The following is a 25,201-nucleotide window of genomic DNA, read 5'->3' as shown; positions in this document are numbered from 1 at the left end:
AACTTGGGAGGTGAGAAAGATATAAGAGACAAAGTGACAGAGTGAATAGAGAGGATAGTATCTAAGGTGGAGAGCAGAGGAGGAGGTTTTGTGGGGGTCGTAGAAGTAGAGACAATGAGTTCAATTTTTTTATGCATTGACTTTTGCCCTTAACTTTGAAGTGTCTAACAGACCCCCAGGGAGAGTTGTTCCAGAGAAAGTTGGAATATGGTTTAGAGCCCAAGAGAGAGTGCCAGGATTGGAGATTTGAGTCTCATTAGCACATGGGTGAAAATTAAATATATACTAGTATATTTTACTGTATTTCTCAGGAAGAGTACACGGGTCAAGAAAAGGAGGAGACTGAAACCCTGGACCACACCAATATTTAGGGGCAAGTGGAGAAAAAGGAACCAATGAAGGAGGGGAGAGGGTGGTAGTACATAGCTAATACTTACTGAGCATCCTCTTGATACCATTTAATCTCCATGACAACCTGGGAAGGTAGGAATCATCTTCTCCTATGTGCTGAGACTCAGAGTGAATTGACTCACCCAGGGTCTGTGTTTGGGAAGTGGTAGGTCAATGTTTAAACCGTGGTCCCGCAGTCTGACTCCAAAGCTAGTGTTTTTCCCACTCTCTTGGGCTGCCAGCTTGAGGAAGCTGAGAAAGAACATGAAGAGGGGTGGAGGTGAATTAAGGATACAGGAGCCATGAACGCCAAGGGAGGCTAGGGTTACAAGGAGGGGAGGGTCAACAAAACCAAATGCCCCAGAGAAGTCAAGTAGGATGAGACACTGCGAAGAAGCTTTTGTTTTTCCATTGGGAGGCCCCTGTGGCTTTTGGGGGCAGTTTCATTGGAGTGGTGGGTATGGAAGAGAGCGAAGTGGGGCCCAAAGAGGACTCCTACTCAGTATCTGTTGGATTGGTTCCAGAAACACACGTGTGCAAATGCTATCCTAGTTTAGCTCCGACCACCTTATGGTTATAAGAGCCTCTTAGTTGTCTTCTCAGATAGCAACTACCCCCTCTCCCCATCCCAACCCCATCCATTCTGCAACAACAGTGAACATTATCAAGTTAAGACAGGAGTCACCTTCTTCTGACATCACGGAGGGATGACAAAGGCATGTGGGAGGCAGGGGTGGGCTGTCTCCATCTTATCCCTAATCTGTCCGGTTAGATTGCCTGCAGCAATCATATTGGACACTAAGAGAAGCATGTGTTAGGTCTGGGTCCCTGGGACCTGGAGCAAATCATGGAACCTCTCTAAGCCTTGGTCTTTCCCTTCTGTAAAATGAGGAAGTTATTAAGTGTCTTTCTAGCTCTGAAGCCTAATTTCCCAAGAAATTCAAACTCCTAATCTTCAAGGCTTCTCTTCAAAGGGACCCTCATTAACTTGTTACTCTGTCATGGATTCTTTCTTCCTTTTAGGCGAACTATCTCTGATACTCCAAACACAGCTTGTCATTGTCATTTGCCACAAACACCCAAACACACACACATACACACATGCATGGCTCCATTATTTTGGTTGGAATCTACCAGCCTGAGACATCTAACAGCCTAGATTTTCCTGATTTGGGGAAAAGAATAGAAGGGAGAGAAAAACCCTAATATTGCTTTCCTTTTCTCTTTTCTCCTTCCCACTAGGTGATCATGGTGACTGGGGATCACCCCATCACAGCCAAGGCCATTGCCAAAGGCGTGGGCATCATCTCAGAGGGCAATGAGACCGTAGAGGACATTGCAGCCCGGCTCAACATCCCTGTCAGTCAAGTCAACCCCAGGTAAGGGCACTCCAGGATCACCCCGTCCTCACCCACAGAACACTCGAGTGTCCTCTGAGGGTACTTGGAGACCATCTCTGAGACCCTTATAAACCTTTCTTCTGACACCTCAGTGACTGGTTCCTCAGTCCCCCATTTGTGTCCAGGCTGTGCCACTAGTTAGCTGTGTAACCTTGGGGATGTCACTTTACCTTCCTGAGCCTCCATTTTTTTTCAACTATAAAATTTGGATAATATCTACACTGCAGGGTTGCTACTAGAATAAAATATTTATAAATGGCCTAGTGCATTGTCTAGCAAACTGTACTTAAGACTGTGATGATGCTTCATGGTAAGGATTTAGTGTCATTTCCTCAAAGAGAGAAATGGGAAAAGGAAGTAATTCAGCATTGAGGGAACGGAGAATTGAAGCAATGGGGGAGCCAACCTACTGGGGAGATTAGCACTCTGCAGGTGGTAAGGAGAGGCAGCAGGGCTGACCCAGGTGCCAAGGAATCAGCTGCCTCTGCCCCATCCTCCAGGGAAGCCAAGGCATGTGTGGTGCATGGCTCTGACCTCAAGGACATGACTTCAGAGCAGCTCGATGAGATCCTCAAGAACCACACTGAGATCGTCTTTGCCCGGACCTCTCCTCAGCAGAAGCTCATCATTGTGGAGGGATGTCAAAGGCAGGTGAGCAAAGTGGGTGGCTGTCAGAGGTCATGCTGGAGGGTAGGGACTTGAGAGGCAGAGGCAGGGCAAGGGGCCTGAGCTTGGGGCCAAGCAGGTACAAGGACTTCATCCTCAGGTTCTGGCTGTATCTCTTCCCCAGGGAGCCATCGTGGCAGTGACAGGGGACGGGGTGAACGACTCCCCTGCACTGAAAAAGGCAGACATTGGCATTGCCATGGGTATCTCTGGCTCTGACGTCTCCAAGCAGGCTGCCGACATGATCCTGCTGGATGACAACTTTGCTTCCATCGTCACTGGTGTGGAAGAGGGTGAGGAGGCTACTGGGAAACCCAGCCTATCTGCTTCCCTTGCCATTTACCCCAGGGGTCAACCTGGGATTCCAGGCATCCATAGCCTACCTTAGCTTCCTTGACACATAGGATCTTCCTCTCCCAGGAAGATGGGGCCACCATGCTTCAGGGGCTAGGGGTGGGAAGGGTCCTTCTAATCTCCCTGATGCCCTCAGAACCTCCCGACAGGCCGCCTGATCTTTGACAACCTGAAGAAATCCATTGCCTACACCCTGACCAGCAACATCCCTGAGATCACCCCCTTTCTGCTGTTCATCATTGCCAACATACCCCTGCCTCTGGGCACCGTGACCATCCTCTGCATTGACCTGGGCACAGATATGGTAAAGCCGGGGCTTGGGGTAGGGGACAGGCAAGGCCACTACTTGGGTGCAGTGGGTGGGGACGGGCAGCAGATGGAAGAAGGGGTGTATCAGGGGCAGCTGACCAGGCTGGGATTGGATCAAATTACAGTCCTTAATATTTTAATAAGTGTTTGTTGAGTCACTGCTTCTCCTCTCCTCCTGTGTTTTCCCACTCCCTGCATGTGTCCTCCCCTTCCCCATCCACACAGGTCCCTGCCATCTCCTTGGCCTACGAGGCAGCTGAGAGTGACATCATGAAGCGGCAGCCACGAAACTCCCAAACAGACAAGCTGGTGAACGAGAGACTCATCAGCATGGCCTATGGACAGATCGGTGCGGCAGGGGTCCTGAGCTTGGGAGGGAACCCCAAGAAAGTTCTTTTTCCAGCTTTTGGAGAGATAAGCCTCCAGTGAAATTCCAGGACAGGCGCCAGCTCCCGGGGGTCAGGGACTTGCACATATGACCCTTCGGGGCTGGCTCCACCCTGCTTCCTTCTCTGATCCAGGCCCTCTGCCTTTTGCCCACTACCTACAGGGATGATCCAGGCCCTGGGGGGCTTCTTCACTTACTTCGTGATCCTGGCAGAGAATGGTTTCCTGCCATCACGGTTGCTGGGAATCCGCCTTGACTGGGATGACCGGTCCAAGAATGACCTGGAGGACAGCTATGGACAGGAGTGGGTGAGTGGAGTGGTATACATTCAGGAGCATGGGTGTAAGGGGTGGGGCGAAATGCCTGGTGGGAGTGGGTGGAAGTGGCCAACTGGAACTGGGGGCTAAGAGTGAAATTAGGTGCCCAGGGTTTAAATAACTGGCCTTGAACCATGCTGCACTCTAGTCCTATCTCTTCTTCTGACACTCTCATCTCCTCTCCCCCAGACCTACGAGCAGCGGAAAGTGGTGGAGTTCACGTGCCACACGGCCTTCTTTGCCAGCATCGTGGTTGTGCAGTGGGCTGACCTCATCATCTGCAAGACCCGCCGCAACTCAGTCTTCCAGCAGGGCATGAAGTGAGCGCCCCACCTCCACCGGGCACCCCTACCCAGGCAGAGAGTGATCTGGGCACAGTCACCAACCCAGACAGCCTAGACTTCCAACTCCAGGTCATCCCAACCCACCCTGGGCCCAATCTGCTGGGGTTGGGAGGTGGGGAAGATAGAGGGAAACATCAGATTTCATTTAGCCAGCTGTATATCCATAGCCAAGTTTGAAATGGACTAGTAAAGAGGAAGGCTATTTCTGTTTAATTTTGCTCCTGAAGAGTACCTAAGAATGGTCCCCTTCCATCTTCCTTCCTTTGCATCTTCTCCCATCTCTTTTCTTCCTGCTTCCTTTCCCCAACTTTTACTCTAGTGCCAGCCATTGCGCAGCCCTAAATCCAGGCTCTTCTGTATTCCTATGGGCTCGGCAGGTAGTGCTAGACCTAGTATTTGCACTGTGGTGGTGTGTGATCCGTCCGGGGGGCTGTGAGCTGCTGAGGGCCCATTTCAGTGCCTCCTCATAGTGGAGTTACCACATGTCAGGCTCTGTGCTAAGTGCTTGAAAGACATTGTTTAGCTTTGCGACAGCCTTGTGAGGTAGATGGTAGTATTTTCTTTTTATCAGTAACAAGCCCCAAAAGGTTAAATGGAGTGCATAAGTTCACTCAGCTGATAAAGATTCACCCGAGTCTGTCTCCAAAGCCCAAGCTCTCAGCCATTACATTACCTTGCATGGACTCTCCGGTCCCAAACCTGGCACCTCTTAGGTACTCTATATTTACTTCATGCCTCTGGCATGGATGGCAGGCGGGTGTTGAAGGTTATCATTCTCGTCTTCTTTATTTTCTTCTACTATAAACCAAAGGCCACAACCCCCCAAGTGAGTTTTGTCACAATTTCTTAGTTTGGAAAGGAAGAAAAAGATGCCAAAGCCCTGGTGAAGTTAATAGCATTCAAGATCCTAGGGAGGGGAAACTGAAGAATCAGTTAGATAGAGAAAATTAACATGAAGGAAGGAGATTCCAGCAAGCTAAAAATACTGACGGGAAAATGCAGAGAGAAAAGACCAAGGAGGAGAGAGTTCAAAGCAATTGGATACAGTTCTGGGGCTAGAGACTTAGTATGCAGTTCATGGGAGATACAGGAAGGTGGGAACACCAAACTGGCTAAAGGCACTCCTCTGAGAGACAGATGGGAATGAAGCAATGAAAGTCAGGCTGCGTACAGATAAGGAGCACTAATTCCCACAATCACCTGGACCAAGGCCGCCTCAGAGCTCCTCTGGCCCCACCTGGGGTTCCTGCCCCTTGGAGCCCCTCTGCCACGCTGTTGCATTATTTCAAAAAGCTTCATGGAAATCAAGCACTTACCTATGAGAAGACTCCAAGGCTTACTAAAATTTCACCATTCTTAGGCAAAAACAAAGAAAACATATCACAAAGTACAGTATTACAGTAGTATACAATGGTGATATTGCGTGCTGGGAAGTCACAGTTCTGTTTGGAAGCTATATGTGCTACTAATTCATTATCAATGAGGAAATATTTTTATTACTTATTTACAAATGCAGCTTGCGAGACAAAAATCATGTTAAAATGTAGCCTTTATAGAAGAAAACCAAGAGAGGTCCTTAGTGAATGAAAGGTGTGGGAAGCACCAGCTTACAGTTCAGTGTATAAGAACATAAAAGGTCAAGGAATAATATGAACTGAGCGTTTTCCATGTTCAAATGCTTTCTGTGCATTATCTTCTATAATTTTCCCAGCAACCCTATGATATAAATGTAATAATCTGCATTTCACATGAAGAGAAGTTGAGGCTCAGAAAAATTAAGAAATGTTGCTTAAAACCAAAAAGCTAATAAGTGGCAGAGCTGGGATTAGACTCCGCCTGCCTGAGTCCGGGAATTGCCCTCGTAACCTAATTCTATCCTGCTTTTTTGATATGTGAATATGTATTAAGCTCTTACTATGCAGTGAGCTTCCCCTGTGCTAAGCACTTCACAAACATTCTCTTCTCTATTGAATATTTACAATGAACAACTACCAGTGGCTGTAGGAGACACTGAAAAAGTGTAAGATGTGCCTGGGCCCTGCACTGATGGAGCTTTCACTGGGGAGACACTTTCACAGACAACGTGGCTTGATCAATAACATGATTGATTATAAGCAGCCTGGGGGCAGGCTCCCCCCTCTGGATGGAATCTGGTATTGACCACGGTATCTTCAGCACAGCACACCTTACCCAACACCATAAAAACGTTTATTTAATGAACATGTTTTATAGACAGCTATCGGAGGAGAAATCAGAAACGGAAAATAAAATCCCTCTTGGATTACATAAAGCATGAGAAGAGGAAGTGAGAAGAGGACGGAGGCAGATGGCATTTACAATCCTTCTCTGGCTTTGCCTCTCTCCTCTTTCCCTTCCACCTCGAGGGGTCTCCCTGGATCTTTCCCTCCCTGGCCCTCTCAAACGGGACCGCCCTTCCTTCACCTTTCCAGGAACAAGATCCTGATTTTCGGGCTCTTGGAGGAGACGGCGCTGGCTGCCTTTCTGTCTTACTGCCCGGGCATGGGTGTGGCCCTCCGCATGTACCCGCTCAAGTGAGTGTCTCTTTAGAGGAGGCCAGAGTGGGGCACAAGAGGGGGAATGTGAGCCTTTGTCTCGGTTCCAAGTTCTGGTCTATTTGGATCCTACACTATGGGATCCTCATGTCAACTTCTAACGCTCCTGACACTCTGCTTCCCTGCTTCCTTCAGGGTCACCTGGTGGTTCTGTGCCTTCCCCTACAGTCTCCTCATCTTCGTCTATGATGAGGTCCGCAAGCTCATTCTGCGGCGATATCCTGGTGGTAAGCACCTCCACAGCACCCCAACTCCCGGCAAAGCTCAACCCCACACCGCCGCTACCCCTCCAGGGCTAAAGGCAGGCTGGGTCTTCTCCCTTCCTCTAATCTATGACCCCAGCTCACCGGATCTCCTTCCCCTTCCCTTTTCACCAGCCTGCAGCTACTCCCCTCAGCCTACCAGCCTCTGGTTCCACGGAGCCTCAACTACCCAAGCCCCACTAGGAGAGTCATCTCTTACTTTCTTTTAAGCTCACATTGCAATCCCCCACCCCCAATCTCTCATAACAGGTTGGGTAGAAAAGGAGACGTACTACTGAGCTCATTGGAAGAAGAACCACACACCGGAAAGATGGGGTGCCCTGGAAGTGTTGCAGGGATGGCCATGCAAAGGGGTGGAAAAAACTGGGAAGATTTAGGGAGAAACAATGAGGCAAACCAATAGGCTAAGTTGGTGGGAGGCAACTAAGCTTGGAGTGATTGCCCCATTGAGCTAACTGTGAACAATCAGATTAGACACTACCTGTTTGGGTCCCCTCCCCAGACCCTGCCTTACCCCACTACATCTATTTTTTTCTGAGGAATTGAGGGTCACTCCAGCTGCCCCTCCCCCATTCCCTATCCCTTCACCCACTACTAGGGATCCTACTGGAATAGACCAATAGCCAAATGCATGGGCCTGTCTAAACCAGAAGTTTAGCCTTCAGATCACCAAGTATCCCTTTATCTCTCCAGCCCACTCCTTTTCTTCCTGCCAAACACAGTTCCCTTCACTTCCCCCTCAGACCTTGAAATCACAAAGGGATCCTGCTGCTAAGTGCAAGGGCCTGAGGCCAGGGAGCGAAGCTCCTGGGAAGAGGCCAGTTAGCAACCTCCTAACCTCAAGAGGAACGCTAGGCAGCCACCTGGGATGTTAGGGGACAGCCAGAGGAGGGAAACCACAAAGAAAGAGAGACCAAAAAAGGAAAGAGAGAGCGCCAATGACGGAAGGTCATTTGACATGTCTGGAGTTTCCAGATAGATGTCGTGGGCTCCAGCTCTGCATCCTGCCCCTTTAGAGTACCCTGCCAGCACACCAAATTCAGATCTCATCAGAGTAGCAGTGGACGCCGCACCGGAAGGCAGTCCAGGTTGCTTCCCTGACATTCCACACCCGTCTGCCACAGAGCTCTCCAGTGCCTTGGTTAGTGGTCCATTTGGTCCATGAGGCCCAGATGTCACAGAAGCGCAATGTGCTTGATAACACCTCACCTTTTTGAACGATAAATCCTCAGAGGCTCCAAGTGGTTGTTCCAAGATCGCTGCCAATTCATTGCCAGCTCCTCCCAGCCCTTTCACCTTTATGCCCATCCTGATGAACGCACATCATTCCCAGACATTGCCAAACCAGTCCTGGAAAAGGAGTTCCTTGGCCATCAGCTGGAATTGGGGTGGAAAACTCTCCCAGAACCTTTCTGTCTTCCCGGGACATGCAAAATCAGCTTAGGTCATGAATGTGGTCAGAACCTTTGGGCAACAAGTGGAAAAACATTGTTAGGTGACTCACCTTGGACTTTTCAGATATCAGGACTGTTTCTCCTAGGAGAATACCCTTCATGCAAATAATCATTATGCCCCGTTTCCCTGAGATGGGGAGTTGGTTTTAGATCCCTTACCCCCTCCCCACCTAACACTTTTGCTCCACCAGCAGCTCTGCCCATTCTCTAGGCCTGACTTAGAAGGCAATGGGAATGTTTGGTAGAGACCAGGATGAGCCAAGCAAGAGAGAGACCTCAGGGAAACCAAAGGCCTAAGGCAGAAAGGAAGGAAGCACAAAGAACAAACATTAGGTCAGATCCATCAACAGTTTCCCAGGGCTGCTGTTTCATTGCACTGGAATTTTACTTTATCAGAAGGACCTTGAAATAAGCGAGTCATTGCCTTGGGCTTGGAAATATAAATGGGAAACCATATTAATTCAGACCTGAGTAAATTGAGATTATTGCCTGGACAAAAGTTCATCTCTGCACAATCAATAAAAATGGCATTTGTTTAGTAAAGTAAGAAGATAAACAGTATTACTAGGGATGACATAGTCTACCCGAAACAGATACTTTTCAGGCACTTTAGGAATATCCATTTAGAAGTAGAGATTGCATGAGCTAATTATCATTGATCCTTATATATTTGTTAAAGAAGCATCTACAGGACCTTTACTTGGTGACCTTTTGTAAGACATTAGTTTGAGGCACTACATATATACTTGAAAATAATAAAGTTGCATTTCCTTATGAAAAAAAGAAATCCCTTCCATAATTCAGATCTCTATAATTCATATTTTCTTTCCTCCCAAATTGTGGTAAGTATTAAAATTTGTGTTGGGGAGGGGGTGGAATTGGCTTGTAGAGGACAGAGCTTGAGGAAGAGATGATGATGGAGAGCTAGAGCGCAAGAAGCAAGGTTGCAAAGTGACCTAGAAGAAACTAAACTAGGGGCCTCCTTTCTCATGGTTGATCCTACCCCAAGAGTCACAAAGATTTGTCCAGGACAGGGAAGGGCCTGCGAGTCCATTTGGGCCCAAATCCTTAGGGCCACTTATGGTTTTCTGTGCCAGACCAAAATGAGACCACCATCAAGCTGAGAGGGTAGCCTGACAGAGCACGGCAGTCAACACTGACAGTCTATATTGTGTGCAGAACCAACTCCTGGATGGAATGTGATGGGCAGGAGGGAGTTGGAGGGAGGGAAGCTTGTGTCTTGGAGATGGAGGGGTGAATGGGCACCGTGCACTCCTCCAGAGGTCTTTGGAAATAGGATAGAGGAAAACACCAACTCTTACAATCCCATGCAAAGGTCTTGGAAAGCCAGACGGAAGTCAGTTCTTGGCTGAGCCATATCTTGGCCTCTTCATTACAAATCTAACAGTGGTACTGCTGGTGGTGATGGTGATGGTGCTGGTGGAGCATCCATTAACAGCAGCAATATCAGTACTGAGTGCTCACTTTGTGCCGAACTATGTTAAACCCTTATTTGCATGATCTCATGTAATTTGCATAATCTCATGTAATCTCACCTCAAGGCCTTAGTTCTTAATAGTCCCTCTGCCAGGAACACTTTTCTCTAGTTGTTCACATGTCTGGACATCCTTACTTCATCCAGATCGCTCCTTAAATGTTACCACCTCAGAAAGGCCTTCATGGACCACCCCAAATATAACAGCACCCCTGGCACCTCAAACCTCAGTTCTCTTTGTTTTTATTCATACATACTTATTACTACCTGAAATTATATATGTGTGCATAATACTTACAGATAATTAAATATATGTAGACATATATATTTATTTACATATACTTTTTATTTGTTTGTTTGCCTGTCTCCCCCCTCCAGAATAAGTTCCATGAAAACAAGGGTTTTATTTCTTTTGTTCACCTAAAACAATGTCTGGCGCATGTTAGGTAGTTAATAAACTATTTGTTGAATGAATGAAAGAGTCTTCATAGTAATCCAGTAAAATGGAGACTATTATTATCTCCAATTTACAGATGAAAAAACTGAGGCTCATAATTTCATGATTAAATTATGCGTTCAAAGTTTCAGTGGTAATAAGCATCAGAATCCAGATTCAAGCAATAGGCTGGTCCAGCACGAGAGCTAGACTTCTCACCCCCGTGCCACACTTGTCTGCAGCTGCAAGAACAGAAAACCCTGTAGGTGTGGAGGGAACCTCATTAGCCTGGAGAGTTAGTGAACTGGGGAGGCTGCAAAGGGATCCAGGAATTGGTGGACAATGAACATTTGAGAAGTAGGAGCTGGGCAAACCCATGCGATTAGAACCAGAGAAAGGGAGAGGATATGATCTTAAAGATGCAATAGGGGCTTAAGAAAAAAGGTAGGAAGATATTTAAAAATCTGCTAGATGATCTTACAAAAAGGTGAGAGACTCTTACTATAAGATGAAACATTAGAAATTAAGGACAAACTCTGACCCATGCAGGAATGCTCTCCATGGCATTTCCTTTTCAGCTACTGAATAGGAAGTTTGATAACCCATCAGGGACAGATGCATAAATATACATAATGCTATGAATGTGGCCAAAAAAGGAAAAAAAATGACTAGATCAATATCAAAGAAAGAAAATTGAATTCAAAATTAGTCCTTCAAAAATGTTCTTGACTCCAATGAATTCAATGGAGAAAATTTCTCCAATTCTTCAAAGAACATTCTCATATTACTGAAACTATATTAGAATATAGAAAAGAAGTGTGTGCTGACCAGCCTATTTAAATGCAGTTTTGATAAAATTTAATATTATATATATATTTAAAATAACTTTACTACCACCAAATAGTGGAATGCAGTAAGAGTATTCAGCAAGGAAAACTAACAACTAGCAATAACTAAAAAACTGATTAAATAATCATTTCAAAGATGCTGAGAAGGTAATCAGTAACATTCAAAATCTTTCCTGATTAAAATGTGATAAATCTAGAAAACTAATAATAAAAGCAACTGGAACAAAAACAATAGCAACAACATTTGAAATCCTGGGTAGGGAGTTTGTATTTAAAAAGTCTAAAGAGATAAACTGGAAGAAATAAAAACTTTTTTTTTTTTTTTTTTTGGTTTAGGACAGGACATGATTAAATACCTAAAAAATCCAAGGAAGTTAGCCAAAAAAAAGGCAACAAAAATAACAAAAAAATTCTAGAGGCACTGAGTTCAAAGTTGCAGGATATGATATTAATTTTTAAAAATTAAATGTATACCTAAATATTGTGAGATAGAAAGTACAATACAAAAAGCTTCTGTTTACAATAGAAACAAAACAAATTACATGTAAGTTTTAGTGTATGAGGTATATGGTGTATTTAAAGAAAATTTAAAGGCATGATGAGAGAAATAAAGAAAAAACATGAATACATGGAGAGCTAAACTTAATTTTTGTTTTGGAAGACAGAATGCGGTAAAGATAAAAGTTACTACAAAGAGTCAATACAATATCAACTAAAATCCTCACTATATATTTTTTATAGAACATGACATGTTGGCTTTGATATGCAACTGCAAGAATAGTCACGAATGAGTATCAGAGTTCCTTGTAAATAATTATGAAGCAAATGGATAGATAAATATAATGCTAGCATAATATCCCTAATAGATTTGAAATCTATGATAAAGAGCTCTTATAAATCAATTTTAAAAAAAGAAAACTTAATGGAAGATTGGAAAAATTATAAGAACAAACAATTTGCAAAAAAGAAAAGAAATGTAGAAGGCCAATAAATACAGGAAAATGTGCACCTCAATAATAAAGAAAATTAAAACTACAAAATACCTATTATATTGGTAAAAATGTAAAAGATCAAGGTTATTGGTGTAATCAAAGACATGGGGAATGTACATTCTCACATCCTGTTGGATATAGATAGGTAGAACACTTTTGAAGAGCAATCTGGCAGAATCTTAAAATTTTAACTGAGAGTGCCCTACCATTCAGCAACAGGAATCAATCTACAGAAATAGAAACACAAGGGCTTAACGACATTTGTATATAAGAATATCACTACAGCAATGTTTTAATGTTTAAAAAATAAATGGATGCTTTCCAGTGGACCAGGATGGCAAGGAAAGATGCTCCAGGGGACTGTTCCTCCACGGAATATTTGAACAACTGGCAAAAACTGTCAAAGCCAGGCTTCTCAAAACTCTGGTAATCAGTTAGAGAGGGTTGCAGTAACTGGGTGAGTGCCGAGTCAAGAAAAGGCAGCTTTAAAAATGATAAGAACAGAATTTCCCTTTTGTGTGTGATTCAGTGCACACTTTAGATTATAAAACATATCATGTTAACAATAAATTTGTTTAAAAAAATGGTGAGAGAAGCTCAAGGCATTCTTGCTGACACCTCCACCACCCCTCCCCAGTGCTCCCATTGTGGACCCCTGTTCCTGTCCCAGAGGGAGCAGAGTAACCCCTACGTCCATACTTGTGATACTGATCAAAAGTGGTGGGTTCTCTGCTGGATGCATGCTAATGACCAACTCCTGAGGCATTCAGATTTCCAAGAAAGAGTTTATTGCTAAGCGCAAAGCAGGAGATCATATGCCTATCAGCCTAAAAATCTGTCTCCTCCAGTAACTCTGGTAGTTTTATGGTATCAAAAGATGGGCAGGGTTTAGGATAATGAACAAAATGGCTCCAGATGACGAGTTTAGAGATAATCTAATTATCGAGCATGCACAGATTGATTACAAGCTAGCCACAGAATGTATGTAAGAAAATGGAGGACTTAATAAGATGATGGGCACAATTTTTGGTATTAAAATGCAATTATAGGTTAAAGTTTAAACTATACATGTCAGGTGGGCCAATTTTGGTTAGATTCAGCTCTCTCTAGCAAGACAATTTTGGAATTGGGGTGAGTTATTTCTGGGCTGGCTCAAGGCCCTTCATTAATAAACAATAGCAGCTGTCTTTAGTGGTCATAAGACTCTAAAGTTGAAAAACAGGATAAAGGGGTACAAGTGCGGGTCAGTCACAAGGTTTTTACAATCACAAGATAAAGGCTATACGGACAGACAATCACTATCAGAGATCAAGGCAGCTGGATTACAGTTCAGAAATTTCAGGTATTTCCCTCTGGCTATTCTAATATACTAGGAAGTATATGGAACTATCTATATAATGATTCAGAAATCATAATCGTTTGATAAATCCTAACATCTTGGTTACACTGGGGTGCTGTAAGGTGTTGCCAATCTATCAGGTTGCAGCCTGAAAAACTGCTCCAGGAAACGTGTCTCTGGCTGGCCCTCCAAGGACTTGCCTTGTTTGCAGAAGCAGCTGGCAGACAGCTAAAGAAGTATAAGAAACAATAAAGTCTAAGCAGCCTGGGGCAAAGGATTACCTGCCTTGTAACATCAGTAGAACACCCTGAGAGGGGAGTAAAGTCTAGTTCATAGAGAGTAGAGGGGACATTCATATTCCCGTAAACAGGGGAATTCCCAAGGCCATGAAGGCACACAAGCCCAGGACAAGGCACAGGCTTGGAAAAGACTGAGAGGACCCTGGACTTCACTTTTGCCTCAGGCTGATTTCTTGAGAGGAGGGCTAAATTCTGAAGGAGAGAGCCAGCCAATGCAGAGTTATTTTGAAGACTGTAAAAGCTGCTTTTTTTTTTTTTAGGTTCATTTATTTTTGTTACCACCTGATTCTCAAGGAAATCTCTGCCATATCACTGACTAGATGAAAGCTAGGTTATAGACAGCTCAGGGATGAAATCCCAGAGTTAACTCACTAAAATATTAAAATGTGTAGTGTGCAACAAAATGTTGCAAGACACAAAAAGAAACAGGAAATGATGGTTCATTCAAAGGAAGAAGATAGAAACCATTGACAAAGAAGATCAGACTGTGGACAGACAGAAAAACACTTTTTAAAAATGGTCTTCAATATGCTCAAGGACATAAAACAGAGAAAGAACTAAAGAATATCCGGAAAACAATGAATAAACATATGAGACTCTCAATAAAGAGATAGGAATTATAAAAAGGAGCCAAACAGAACCACTGGAGTTAAAGACTACAATAACTGAGATGAAAAATGCCCATGTGAATCTCAACAGCAGTTTGGAGTTGACAGAAGAAAGTCACTGAACTCAGCGAAAAGATAGTTGAAATGACTCAGGCTGAGGAGCAGAAGGAAGAAAGAATTAGAAAAAAGTGAAAATAGCCTAAGAGACCTCTGGGACACCAACAAGAGTACCAACATGTGAATTATGGGAGTCCCAGAAGGAGAAGAAACAGAGAAAGGGAAGAAGGAATAGTCAAAGAAATAATGATAGAGAACTTCCCAAACTTAGCGAAAGACATGACTATGCACATACAAGAAGCCCAGAGAACACCAGACAAGATAAACTCGAAGAAAAAGTTACTCTACCTGTAGTGGTCAAACTGTCAAATGCAAAGGGCAAGGAGAGATTTCTGAAAGCTGCAAAAGAAAAGCAACATGTTATGTGCAAAGTAGTCTTGATTAGATTAAGTGCTGATTTCTCATCAGAAACCATGGAGGCAAAAAGGCAGTAGGTTGAAATATTTAATGTGTGGAAAGAAAAAAATTGCCAATGAATTTTATATCCAGTGAGATTGGCTTTCATGAATGAGGGAGAGATTAAGACATTCTCAGATAATCAAAAGCTGAGCGAATTTGATAGCACTGTAACTGCCCTACAAGCAATGCTAAAGGAAGTTCTTCAAACTGAAAGAAAAGGGCACTAGACTGTGGTTCAAAGTGGCATAAAGAAACAAAGACCTCTGGTAAAGGTAACCATTTTGATAGTTATAAATGCTAATACAATTGTATTATATTTTTTGATATGTAACTCCACTTCTTACTTCCTACGTGTGCTGAAATGCAAATGCATGAAAAGTAATGATGGATTTGTTTTTGGACATACAACAAATAAAGATATACTTTGTAGCAAGTACCAAAAAAGGCAGGGGCAGAGGGGTAAAAGAACAGCAAATGTGTATGCTATTGAAGTAAACTTGGTATCAAATGAAATATTATTTTTATATATTTAGGAAGTTAAATTTAAACCCCATGATAACCGCAAGGAAAATATATGAAAATATATTCAGATGGAAATGAGAGGGATGCAATATAGTACAATACAAAAAATATTAAATAAATATGAAAGTAGGCATTAAAGGAAGAATTGAGGGACAAAAAAAGGTATGACTTGCAAAAACTAAATAGCAAATGTCAGAAGAAAGTCTTGCATTATCATAGTGACTTTAAATGTGAAAGATAAAGCTCTCCAGTCAAAAGACAGAGATTGGCAGAATGGATAAAAAGGCATGACCCAATTATATGCTAGCTACAAGAAACTCACCTTAAATTCAAAGACATAAAAAGTTGCACATGAAAGGATGGGAAGAAAAAAAAACATGCCATACAAGTAGTAACCAAAAGAGAACTAGGGTAGCTATACTAATATCAGATAAAATAGATTTTAAGTAAAAAACAGTTATAAGGGACAAAGAGGTCATTATATACTGATAAAGGGGACAATTCAACAATAAGATGTAACAACTGTAAATATATATGCATCTAACAGCAGAGCCCCAAAATATATGAAGCAAATATTGAGAGATTCGAAGGGAGAAATAGATGGTTCTACATTATTAGTGGGAAAGTTTAATACATCACTTTCAATAATGGATAGAACATGTACACAGAAGATGAATAAGGAAATAGAAGACATGAATATTACTCAAAACCAACTAGACCTAACAGACATATATAGAACACTTCGCCCAACAACAGTATGCACACTCTTCTTGAGTGAACATGGATCTTTCTCCAGGATACACCATATGTTAAGTCACAAAATAAGTCTCAATGAATTCAAAGATATTGAAACCATATATAATATATCTTCTCTGACCACAATGGGATGAAGGTAGAAATCATTAAGAGGGAGAAATGGAAATGTGCGGAAATTAAACAATGTACTCTTTTTTTTTTTTTTTTTTTTTTTTTTTTTAATCATCATTTTATTGAGATATATTCACATACCACGCAGTCATACAAAACAAATTGTACTTTCGATTGTTTACAGTACCATTACATAGTTGTACATTCATCACCTAAATCAATCCCTGACACCTTCATTAGCACACACACAAAAATAACAAGAATAATAATTAGAGTGAAAAAGAGCAATTGAAGTAAAAAAGAACACTAGGTACCTTTGTCTGTTTGTTTGCTTCCCCTACTTTTCTACACATCGATCCATAAACTAGACAAAGTGGAGTTTGGTCCTTATGGCATTCCCAATCCCACTGTCACCCCTCATAAGCTACATTTTTATACAACTATCTTCGAGATTCATGGGTTCTGGGTTGTAGTTTAATAGTTTCAGGTATCCACCACCAGCTACCCCAATTCTTTAGAACCTAAAAAAGGTTGTCTAAAGTGTGCGTAAGAGTGCCCACCAGAGTGATCTCTCGGCTCGTTTTGGAATCTCTCTGCCACTGAAGCTTATTTCATTTCCTTTCACATCCCCCTTTTGGTCAAGAAGATGTTCTCCATCCCACGATGCCGGGTCTACATTCCTCCCCGGGAGTCATATTCCACGTTGCCAGGGAGATTCACTTCCCTGGGTGTCTGATCCCACGTAGGGGGGAGGGCAGTGATTTCACCTTTCAAGTTGGCTTAGCCAGAGAGAGAGGGCCACATCTGAGCAACAAAGAGGCATTCAGGAGGAGACTCTTAGGCACAAATACAGGGAGGCCTAGCCTCTCCTTTGCAGCAACCGTCTTCCCAAGGGTAAAACTTATGGTAGAGGGCTCAACCCATCAAACCACCAGTCCCCTATGTCTGTGGTCATGTTAGCAACCATGGAGGTGGGGTAGGCGAATACCCCTGCATTCTCCACAGGCTCCTCAAGGGGGCACTACATCGTTTTTTTGTTTTTTTTTTTTTTTCCTTGTTTGTCTTTTTTCTTTTTTTTTTTTTTTAACTTTCCCTTCTTTTTTCAAATCAACTGTATGAAAAAAAAGTTAAAAAGAAAACAAACATACAATAAAAGAACATTTCAAAGAGACCATAGCAAGGGAGTAAGAAAAAGACAACTAACCTAAGATAACTGCTTAACTTCCAACATGTTCCTACTTACCCCAAGAAAGTTACATACTATAGCAACATTTCAGTGAACTTGTTCCTACTACATCCATCAGAAATTAACAGACCATAGTCATTTCTGGGCATCCCCAGAACGTTAAATAGCTTATCTGTTCTTCTTGGATTATTGTTCCCCCTTCCTTAATTGCTCTCTACTGCTAGATCCCCTACATTCTACATTATAAACCATTTGTTTTACATTTTTCAAAGTTCACATTAGTGGTAGCATATAATATTTCTCTTTTGTGCCTGGCTTATTTCGCTCAGCATTATGTCTTCAAGGTTCATCCATGTTGTCATATGTTTCACCAGATCGTTCCTTCTTACTGCCGCGTAGTATTCCATCGTGTGTATATACCACATTTTATTTATCCACTCATCTGTTGATGGACATTTGGGTTGTTTCCATCTCTTGGCAATTGTGAATAATGCTGCTATGAACATTGGCGTGCAGATATCTGTTCGTGTCACTGCTTTCCGATCTTCCGGGTATATCCCGAGAAGTGCAATCGCTGGATCGAATGGTAGCTCTATCTCTAGTTTTCTAAGGAACTGCCAGACTGACTTCCAGAGTGGCTGAACCATTATACAGTCCCACCAACAATGAATAAGAGTTCCAATTTCTCCACATCCCCTCCAGCATTGTAGTTTCCTGTTTGTTTAATGGCAGCCATTCTAACCGGTGTTAGATGGTATCTCATTGTGGTCTTAATTTGCATCTCTCTAATAGCTAGTGAAGCTGAACATTTTTTCATGTGTTTCTTGGCCATTTGTATTTCCTCTTCAGAGAACTGTCTTTTCATATCTTTTGCCCATTTTATAATTGGGCTGTCTGTACTATTGTCATTGAGTTGTAGGATTTCTTTGTATATGCAAGATATCAGTCTTTTGTCAGATACATGGTTTCCAAAAATTTTTTCCCATTGAGTTGGCTGCCTCTTTACCTTTTTGAGAAATTCCTTTGAGGTGCAGAAACTTCTAAGCTTGAGGAGTTCCCATTTATCTATTTTCTCTTTTGTTGCTTGTGCTTTGGGTGTAAAGTCTAGGAAGTGGCCTCCTAATACAAGGTCTTGAAGATGTTTTCCTACATTATCTTCTAGGAGTTTAATGGTACTTTCTTTTATATTGAGATCTTTGGTCCATTTTGAGTTAATTTTTGTGTAGGGGGTGAGGTAGGGGTCCTCTTTCATTCTTTTGGATATGGATATCCAACTCTCCCAGCCCCATTTGTTGAAAAGACCATTATGGCTCAGTTCGGTGACTTTGGGGGCCTTATCAAAGATCAGTCGGCCATAGATCTGAAGGTCTATCTCTGAATTCTCAATTCGATTCCATTGATCTATATGTCTATCTTTGTGCCAGTACCATGCTGTTTTGGCAACTGTGGCTTTATAATAAGCTTCAAAGTCAGGGAGTGTAAGTCCTCCCACTTCGTTTTTCTTTTTTAAAGTGTCTTTAGCAATTCGAGGCATCTTCCCTTTCCAAATAAATTTGATAACTAGCTTTTCCAAGTCTGCAAAGTAGGTTGTTGGAATTTTGATTGGGATTGCATTGAATCTGTAGATGAGTTTGGGTAGAATTGACATCTTAATGACATTTAGCCTTCCTATCCATGAACATGGAATATTTTTCCATCTTTTAAGGTCCCCTTCTATTTCTTTTAGTAGAGTTATGTAGTTTTCTTTGTATAGGTCTTTTACATCTTTGGTTAAGTTTATTCCTAGGTACTTGATTTTTTTAGTTGCTATTGAAAATGGTATCTTTTTCTTGAGTGTCTCTTCAGTTTGTTCATTTCTAGCATATAGAAACATTACTGACTTATGTGCATTAATCTTGTATCCCGCTACTTTGCTAAATTTGTTTATTAGCTCTAGTAGGTGTATCGTTGATTTCTCAGGGTTTTCTAGATATAAGATCATATCATCTGCAAACAATGACAGTTTTACTTCTTCTTTTCCAATTTGGATGCCTTTTATTTCTTTGTCTTGCCGGATTGCCCTGGCTAGCACTTCCAGCACAATGTTGAATAACAGTGGTGACAGCGGGCATCCTTGTCTTGTTCCTGATCTTAGAGGGAAGGCTTTCAGTCTCTCACCATTGAGTACTATGCTGGCTGTGGGTTTTTCATATATGCTCTTTATCATGTTGAGGAAGTTTCCTTCAATTCCTACCTTTTGAAGTGTTTTTATCAAAAAGGGATGTTGGATTTTGTCAAATGCTTTTTTCAGCATCTATTGAGATGATCAATTGATTTTTCCCTTTCGAGTTTTTAATGTGTTGTAATACATTGATTGTTTTTCTTATGTTGAACCATCCTTGCATGCCTGGAATGAACCCCACTTGGTCATGGTGTATGATTTTTTTAATGTGTCTTTGGATTCGATTTGCAAGTATTTTGTTGAGGATTTTTGCATCTATATTCATTAGGGAGATTGGCCGGTAGTTTTCCTTTTTTGTAGCATCTTTGCCTGGTTTTGGTATTAGATTGATGTTAGCTTCATAAAATGAATTAGGTAGTGTTCCATTTTTTTCAATGTTTTGAAAGAGTTTGAGTAAGATTGGTGTCAGTTCTTTCTGGAAAGTTTGGTAGAATTCCCCTGTGAAGCCATCTGGCCCTGGGCATTTATTTGTGGGAAGATTTTTGATGACTGATTGGATCTCTTTGCTTGTGATGGGTTGGTTGAGGTCTTCTATTTCTTCTCTGGTCAGTCTAGGTTGTTCATATGTTTCCAGGAAATTGTCCATTTCTTCTACATTATCCAGTTTGTTGCCATACAGTTGTTCATAATATCCTCTTATAATTTTTTTAATTTCTTCAGGATCTGCAGTTATGTCACCTTTTTCATTCATTATTTTGTTTATATGGGTCTTCTCTCGTTTTGATTTTGTCAGTCTAGCTAGGGGCTTGTCAATCTTGTTGATCTTCTCAAAGAACCAACTTTTGGTGATATTTATCCTTTCTATTGTTTTTTTGTTCTCTATGTCATTTATTTCTGCTTTAATCCTTGTTATTTCTTTTCTTGTACTTGGTTTAGGATTGGTTTGCTGTTCATTTTCTAGCTTCTTCAGTTGATCCATTAGTTCTTTGATTTTGGCTCTTTCTTCCTTTTTAATATATGCGTTTAGTGCTATAAATTTCCCCCTTAGCACTGCTTTTGCTGCATCCCATAGGTTTGGTATGTTGTGTTCTCATTTTCATTCGTTTCTATATATTTAGCAATTTCTCTTGCTATTTCTTCTTTAACCCACTGATTGTTTAGGAGTGTGTTGTTTAACCTCCAGGTATTTGTGAATTTTCTAAGTCTCTGATGGTTATTGACTTCTAATTGTATTCCATTGTGGTCAGAGAATGTGCTTTGAATAATTTCAATCTTTTTAAATTTATTGAGGCTTGTTTTATGTCCCAGCATATGATCTATTCTGGAGAAAGTTCCGTGAGCACTAGAAAAGTATGTGTATCCTGGTGATTTGGGATGTAATGTCCTGTAGATGTCTGTTAAATCTAATTCATTATCAGATTGTTTAGGTTTTCAATTTCCTTATTGGTCTTCTGTCTGGTTGATCTATCTATAGGAGAGAGTGATGTGTTGAAGTCTCCCACCAATTATTGTGGAAACATCAATTGCTTCCTTTAGTTTTGCCAGTGTTTCTCTCATGTATTTTGTGGCACCTTGATTGGGTGCATAGACATTTACGATTGTTATTTCTTCTTGCTGAATTGCCCCTTTTATTAGTATGTAGTGGCCTTCTTTGTCTCTCAAAACATCCCTGCATTTGAAGTCTATTTTATCTGAGATTAATATTGCTACACCTGCTTTCTTTTGGCTGTAGCTTGCATGAAATATTTTTTTCCATCCTTTCACTTTCAGTTTCTTTGTGTCCCTGTGTCTAAGATGAGTCTCTTGTATGCAACATATTGATGGTTCATTTTTTTTGATCCATTCTGCGAATCTATATCTTTTAATTGGGGAGTTTAATCCATTTACATTCAACGTTAAAACCGTGAAGGCATTTCTTGAATCGGCCATCTTATCCTTTGGATTATGTTTGCCATATTTTTCCCTCTCTCTATTAATATCCTTTATTGTACCCATACCGAATCTCTTTAGTACTGAACCTTTCTCCAAGTCTCTCTGTCCTGTCTTTGTTTGTCTGTCTGTAGGGCTCCCTTTAGTATCTCCAGTAGGGCAGGTCTCTTGTTAGCAAATTCTCTCAGCATTTCTTTGTCTGTGAAAAATTTAAGCTCTCCCTCAAATTTGAAGGAGAGCTTTGCTGGATAAAGTATTCTTGGCTGGAAATTCCTCTCACTCAGAATTTTAAATATATCGTGCCACTGCCTTCTCGCCTCCATGGTGGCTGCTGAGTAGTCACTACTTAGTCTTATGCTGTTTCCTTTGTATGTGGTGAATTGCTTTTCTCTTGCTGCTTTCAGAACTTGCTCCTTCTCTTCTATGTTTGACAGTGTGATCAGTATATGTCTCGGGGTGGGTTTTTTTTGGATTTATTCTATTTGGAGTTCGCTGAGCATTTATGATTTGTGTATTTATGTTGTTTAGAAGATTTGGGAAGTTTTCCCCAACAATTTCTTTGAATACTCTTCCTAGACCTTTACCCTTTTCTTCCCCTTCTGGGACACCAATGAGTCTTATATTCGGACGTTTCATATTATCTATCATATCCCTGAGGTCCATTTCGAGTTTTTCAATTTTTTTCCCCATTCTTTCTTTTATGTTTTCATTTTCCATTCTGTCATCTTCCAGGTCACTGATTCGTTGTTCAACTTCCTCTAGTCTTGTACTATGAGTGTCCAGAATCTTTTTAATTTGGTCAACAGTTTCTTTAATTTCCATAAGATCATCCATTTTTTTATTTAGTCTTGCAATGTCTTCTTTATGCTCTTCTAGGGTCTTCTTGATTTCCTTCATATCCCGTACTAGGGTCTCATTGTTCATCTTTAGTTCTTTGAGTAGCTGCTCTAGGTGTGTCTCTTCTGGTCTTTTGATTGGGTGCTTGGGCTTGGGTTATCCATATCGTCTGGTTTTTTTCATATGCTTTATAATTTTCTGTTGTTTTTGGCCTCGTGGCATTTGCTGACCTTGATAGGGTTCTTTTAGGGTTTGTAGACCAGTTGAAGTCCTTATCTCTAATTTATCAGATCTACAGCTTCGTGGAGTACACTTTCTCTAACTAACCAGCAGGTGGCGTCCACGAGCCACCTGTTCTCCACAAGCCAGATCTCCCCTGCTTAGCCTTTTTGGTGAGTGGGGGAGTGAGTCTTGTGGGGCCCAATTGGTTGTCCCAAGCTTGCGTGTGTAGTTGGTGTTGCCTGCCCTGTATGTGGGGCGTGTTTCTGGGCAGTCGGGGAGGGGGGGTGGCCCTAACAATCAAATCTCCCTGATGATCCTAGAGTTTTAAAGCTACTGCAATAGTCTAATCCTTCAGTTCAGTCCTGCCACAGTTTGTCTCTGCCACTGACCCACAAGTCTTTGGTATTGGCGTATGGCTCCTGAGACTTGCAAGTGGGCCCCTCTTCCAGGCTGTGTACCCGGGTCCTCTGTTGAGGGATGACTGTGCTATGTCGCAGGTGAGTGCCGTCCCCCCAGGGCAGTTCTGGGCTGCTGGGCTGTGTTGGGAGGCTCCCAGTCTGCTCAAATGATGGCTGAATGGGGCTCTGTTAATTCACACTGCTCCCCCTTCCCAGCTCTGGGACATTCAGCTGAGGTTGCAGGGAAGGCTAATGTCCACGCCCAGTTTTGTGGTGTGTGCCTGTTATTTGAAGCACTTCCGTCACACTGGGTTGTCTGGGGCAGCTCTGGGCTATGGGGCTGGCGATGGGCAGGAGTGTTCCCTGTCCACCAGGATGGTGGCTGTGAGCGGACACCCCCCTTTTCTTGGGAAGTTGTGTTGTTTAGTGAATTTTCTCAGCCACTGGATTATTGCCTTTTGTCTCAGAGCTCTCTTAGTTCTGCTCTTGACTTGACGTGCCCAAATTTCAATTCTTTGAAGCTTTCTGTATTGAGCTTCTTAGAGTAATTGTTTTAGAAAAAGCAAAAAGGATTTAAAAAAAAAAAAAAAAAAAGGCCCTCCTCAGAGATCTAATGGGTTATTGAAATGCTAATAGACAAAGCAACCAGGGCCATTAAGGAAAAGTGCCCAGGGCAGAGAGATCAGCCTTGCTTCGGGATTTGCATATGCGCCTCAAGGCCTGATCTCCGCCCTTCCCCTTTCTGTGTTCACCAGAACTCCAAAAATCCTCTGCTTTTATTTTGGAGTTTTTCGTGTTGTTTTTTTTCTATGCCTGTCTCCTCTCTGCTGGGCTGGCTGCTCTCAGAGTCTCTGGTGTCTGGCCTCAGTCTATCTATGGTTGGAGTTTGAATCAGTAGAATGAGTTTCCGGTAAGAGCAGCCACTGCAATTCTCCCTTCTCCTTCCTGGAGCTGACAGCCCCTCCTCCCCCGGGACTGAGCCTGGCAGGGAGGGGCGCGGGTCCCCTGGCCGCAAAAACTTACAGATTTCGCTGATCTCAGCAGTTCCACGTTTTCATGAGTGTTGTATGAAGTATGCCCAAAGACAGATTGCTCTGTGGTGTCCAGTCCACGCAGTTCCTGGCTTTTTACCTACTTTCCTGGAGGAGTAACTAAAACATACAGCTCACCAGTCTGCCATCTTGCCCCGCCTCCAACAATGTACTCTTAAACAACCAATGGGTTAAAGATGAAAACAAGGGGAAATTAGGGAAGTATCTTGAGGTGAATGAAAATGAAAACACACCTTACTAACACTTATGCAATACAGCAAAGGCAGTGCTGAGAGGGAAATTTATAGCTCTAAATGATACATTAAAAAAGAAGGAGGAGTTTCTCTGTTCCTCCCCACTTGACAGATAGCCACATCTTTTCATGCCATGCCAGTCACATTTCTGAGACACGATGATGAAGATTGGAATAAACAGATTTGGCCATATTGGGTGCCTGGTTCATAGGCAACCAATGGCAAGCTCATAGGCACCATCAAGGCTGAGAACAGGACACATGTCATCAGTGGGAATCTGTTACTATCTACTAGAAGTGAGATCCTACCAACATCAACTGGGGTGATGCTGGTGCTGAATATGTTGTGGAGGCCACTGGTGTTTTCACAACTGTGGACAAGGCTGGGGCTCCCTTTAAGGGTGGCACCAAAAAAGTCATCATCTCTGCCCCATTGGCCAATGCCTGCATATTTGTGATGGGCTTGAACCATGAGAAGTATGACAACTCCCTCAAGATTGTCAGCAATGATTCCTGTACCACCAACTGCCTGGACCCTCTGGCCAAGGTCATCCATGACAACTTGGTATCATGGAGGGACTCATGACCACTGTCCACGCCATCACTCCCACCCAGAAGACTGTGGATGGCCCCTCTGGGAAAATGTGTCATGAAGGCCATGGGGCTGCCCAGAACATCATCCCTGCGTCTAGTGGCACTGCCAAGGTGGTGGGCAAGGTCATCCCAGAGCTGAGTGGGAAGCTCACTGGCATGGCCTTCTGCATTCCCACTCCCAATGTGTCTGTCATGGATCTGACCTGCTGA

The 25,201-nt window shown here is 42.5% G+C and overlaps 1 protein-coding gene and 1 pseudogene across 1 annotated transcript in view; both read left to right on the top strand.

The window, feature by feature from the left end:
- The window catches only part of ATP1A2 (ATPase Na+/K+ transporting subunit alpha 2), a 25,270-nt gene extending 15,092 nt beyond the window's left edge, over positions 1-10,178 (top strand). Inside the window, exons 14-23 of the mRNA XM_037825589.1 lie at positions 1,633-1,769; positions 2,291-2,441; positions 2,581-2,749; positions 2,960-3,114; positions 3,345-3,468; positions 3,670-3,815; positions 4,014-4,144; positions 6,619-6,720; positions 6,877-6,968; positions 7,254-10,178. Coding sequence (XP_037681517.1) covers positions 1,633-1,769; positions 2,291-2,441; positions 2,581-2,749; positions 2,960-3,114; positions 3,345-3,468; positions 3,670-3,815; positions 4,014-4,144; positions 6,619-6,720; positions 6,877-6,968; positions 7,254-7,282 — 1,236 coding nt within the window. The 3' untranslated portion in view covers positions 7,283-10,178. The remainder of the gene's footprint in view (positions 1-1,632; positions 1,770-2,290; positions 2,442-2,580; positions 2,750-2,959; positions 3,115-3,344; positions 3,469-3,669; positions 3,816-4,013; positions 4,145-6,618; positions 6,721-6,876; positions 6,969-7,253) is intronic.
- On the top strand, positions 7,943-25,201 carry LOC119512485 (annotated as a pseudogene).

This window comes from Choloepus didactylus, chromosome 2 (assembly GCF_015220235.1).
Source record: "Choloepus didactylus isolate mChoDid1 chromosome 2, mChoDid1.pri, whole genome shotgun sequence".
In the NCBI taxonomy this organism is placed as follows: Eukaryota; Metazoa; Chordata; class Mammalia; order Pilosa; family Megalonychidae; genus Choloepus; species Choloepus didactylus.
Note: the sequence above shows the minus strand (reverse complement) of the source record. Positions and strands in the feature narration are given on the sequence as shown.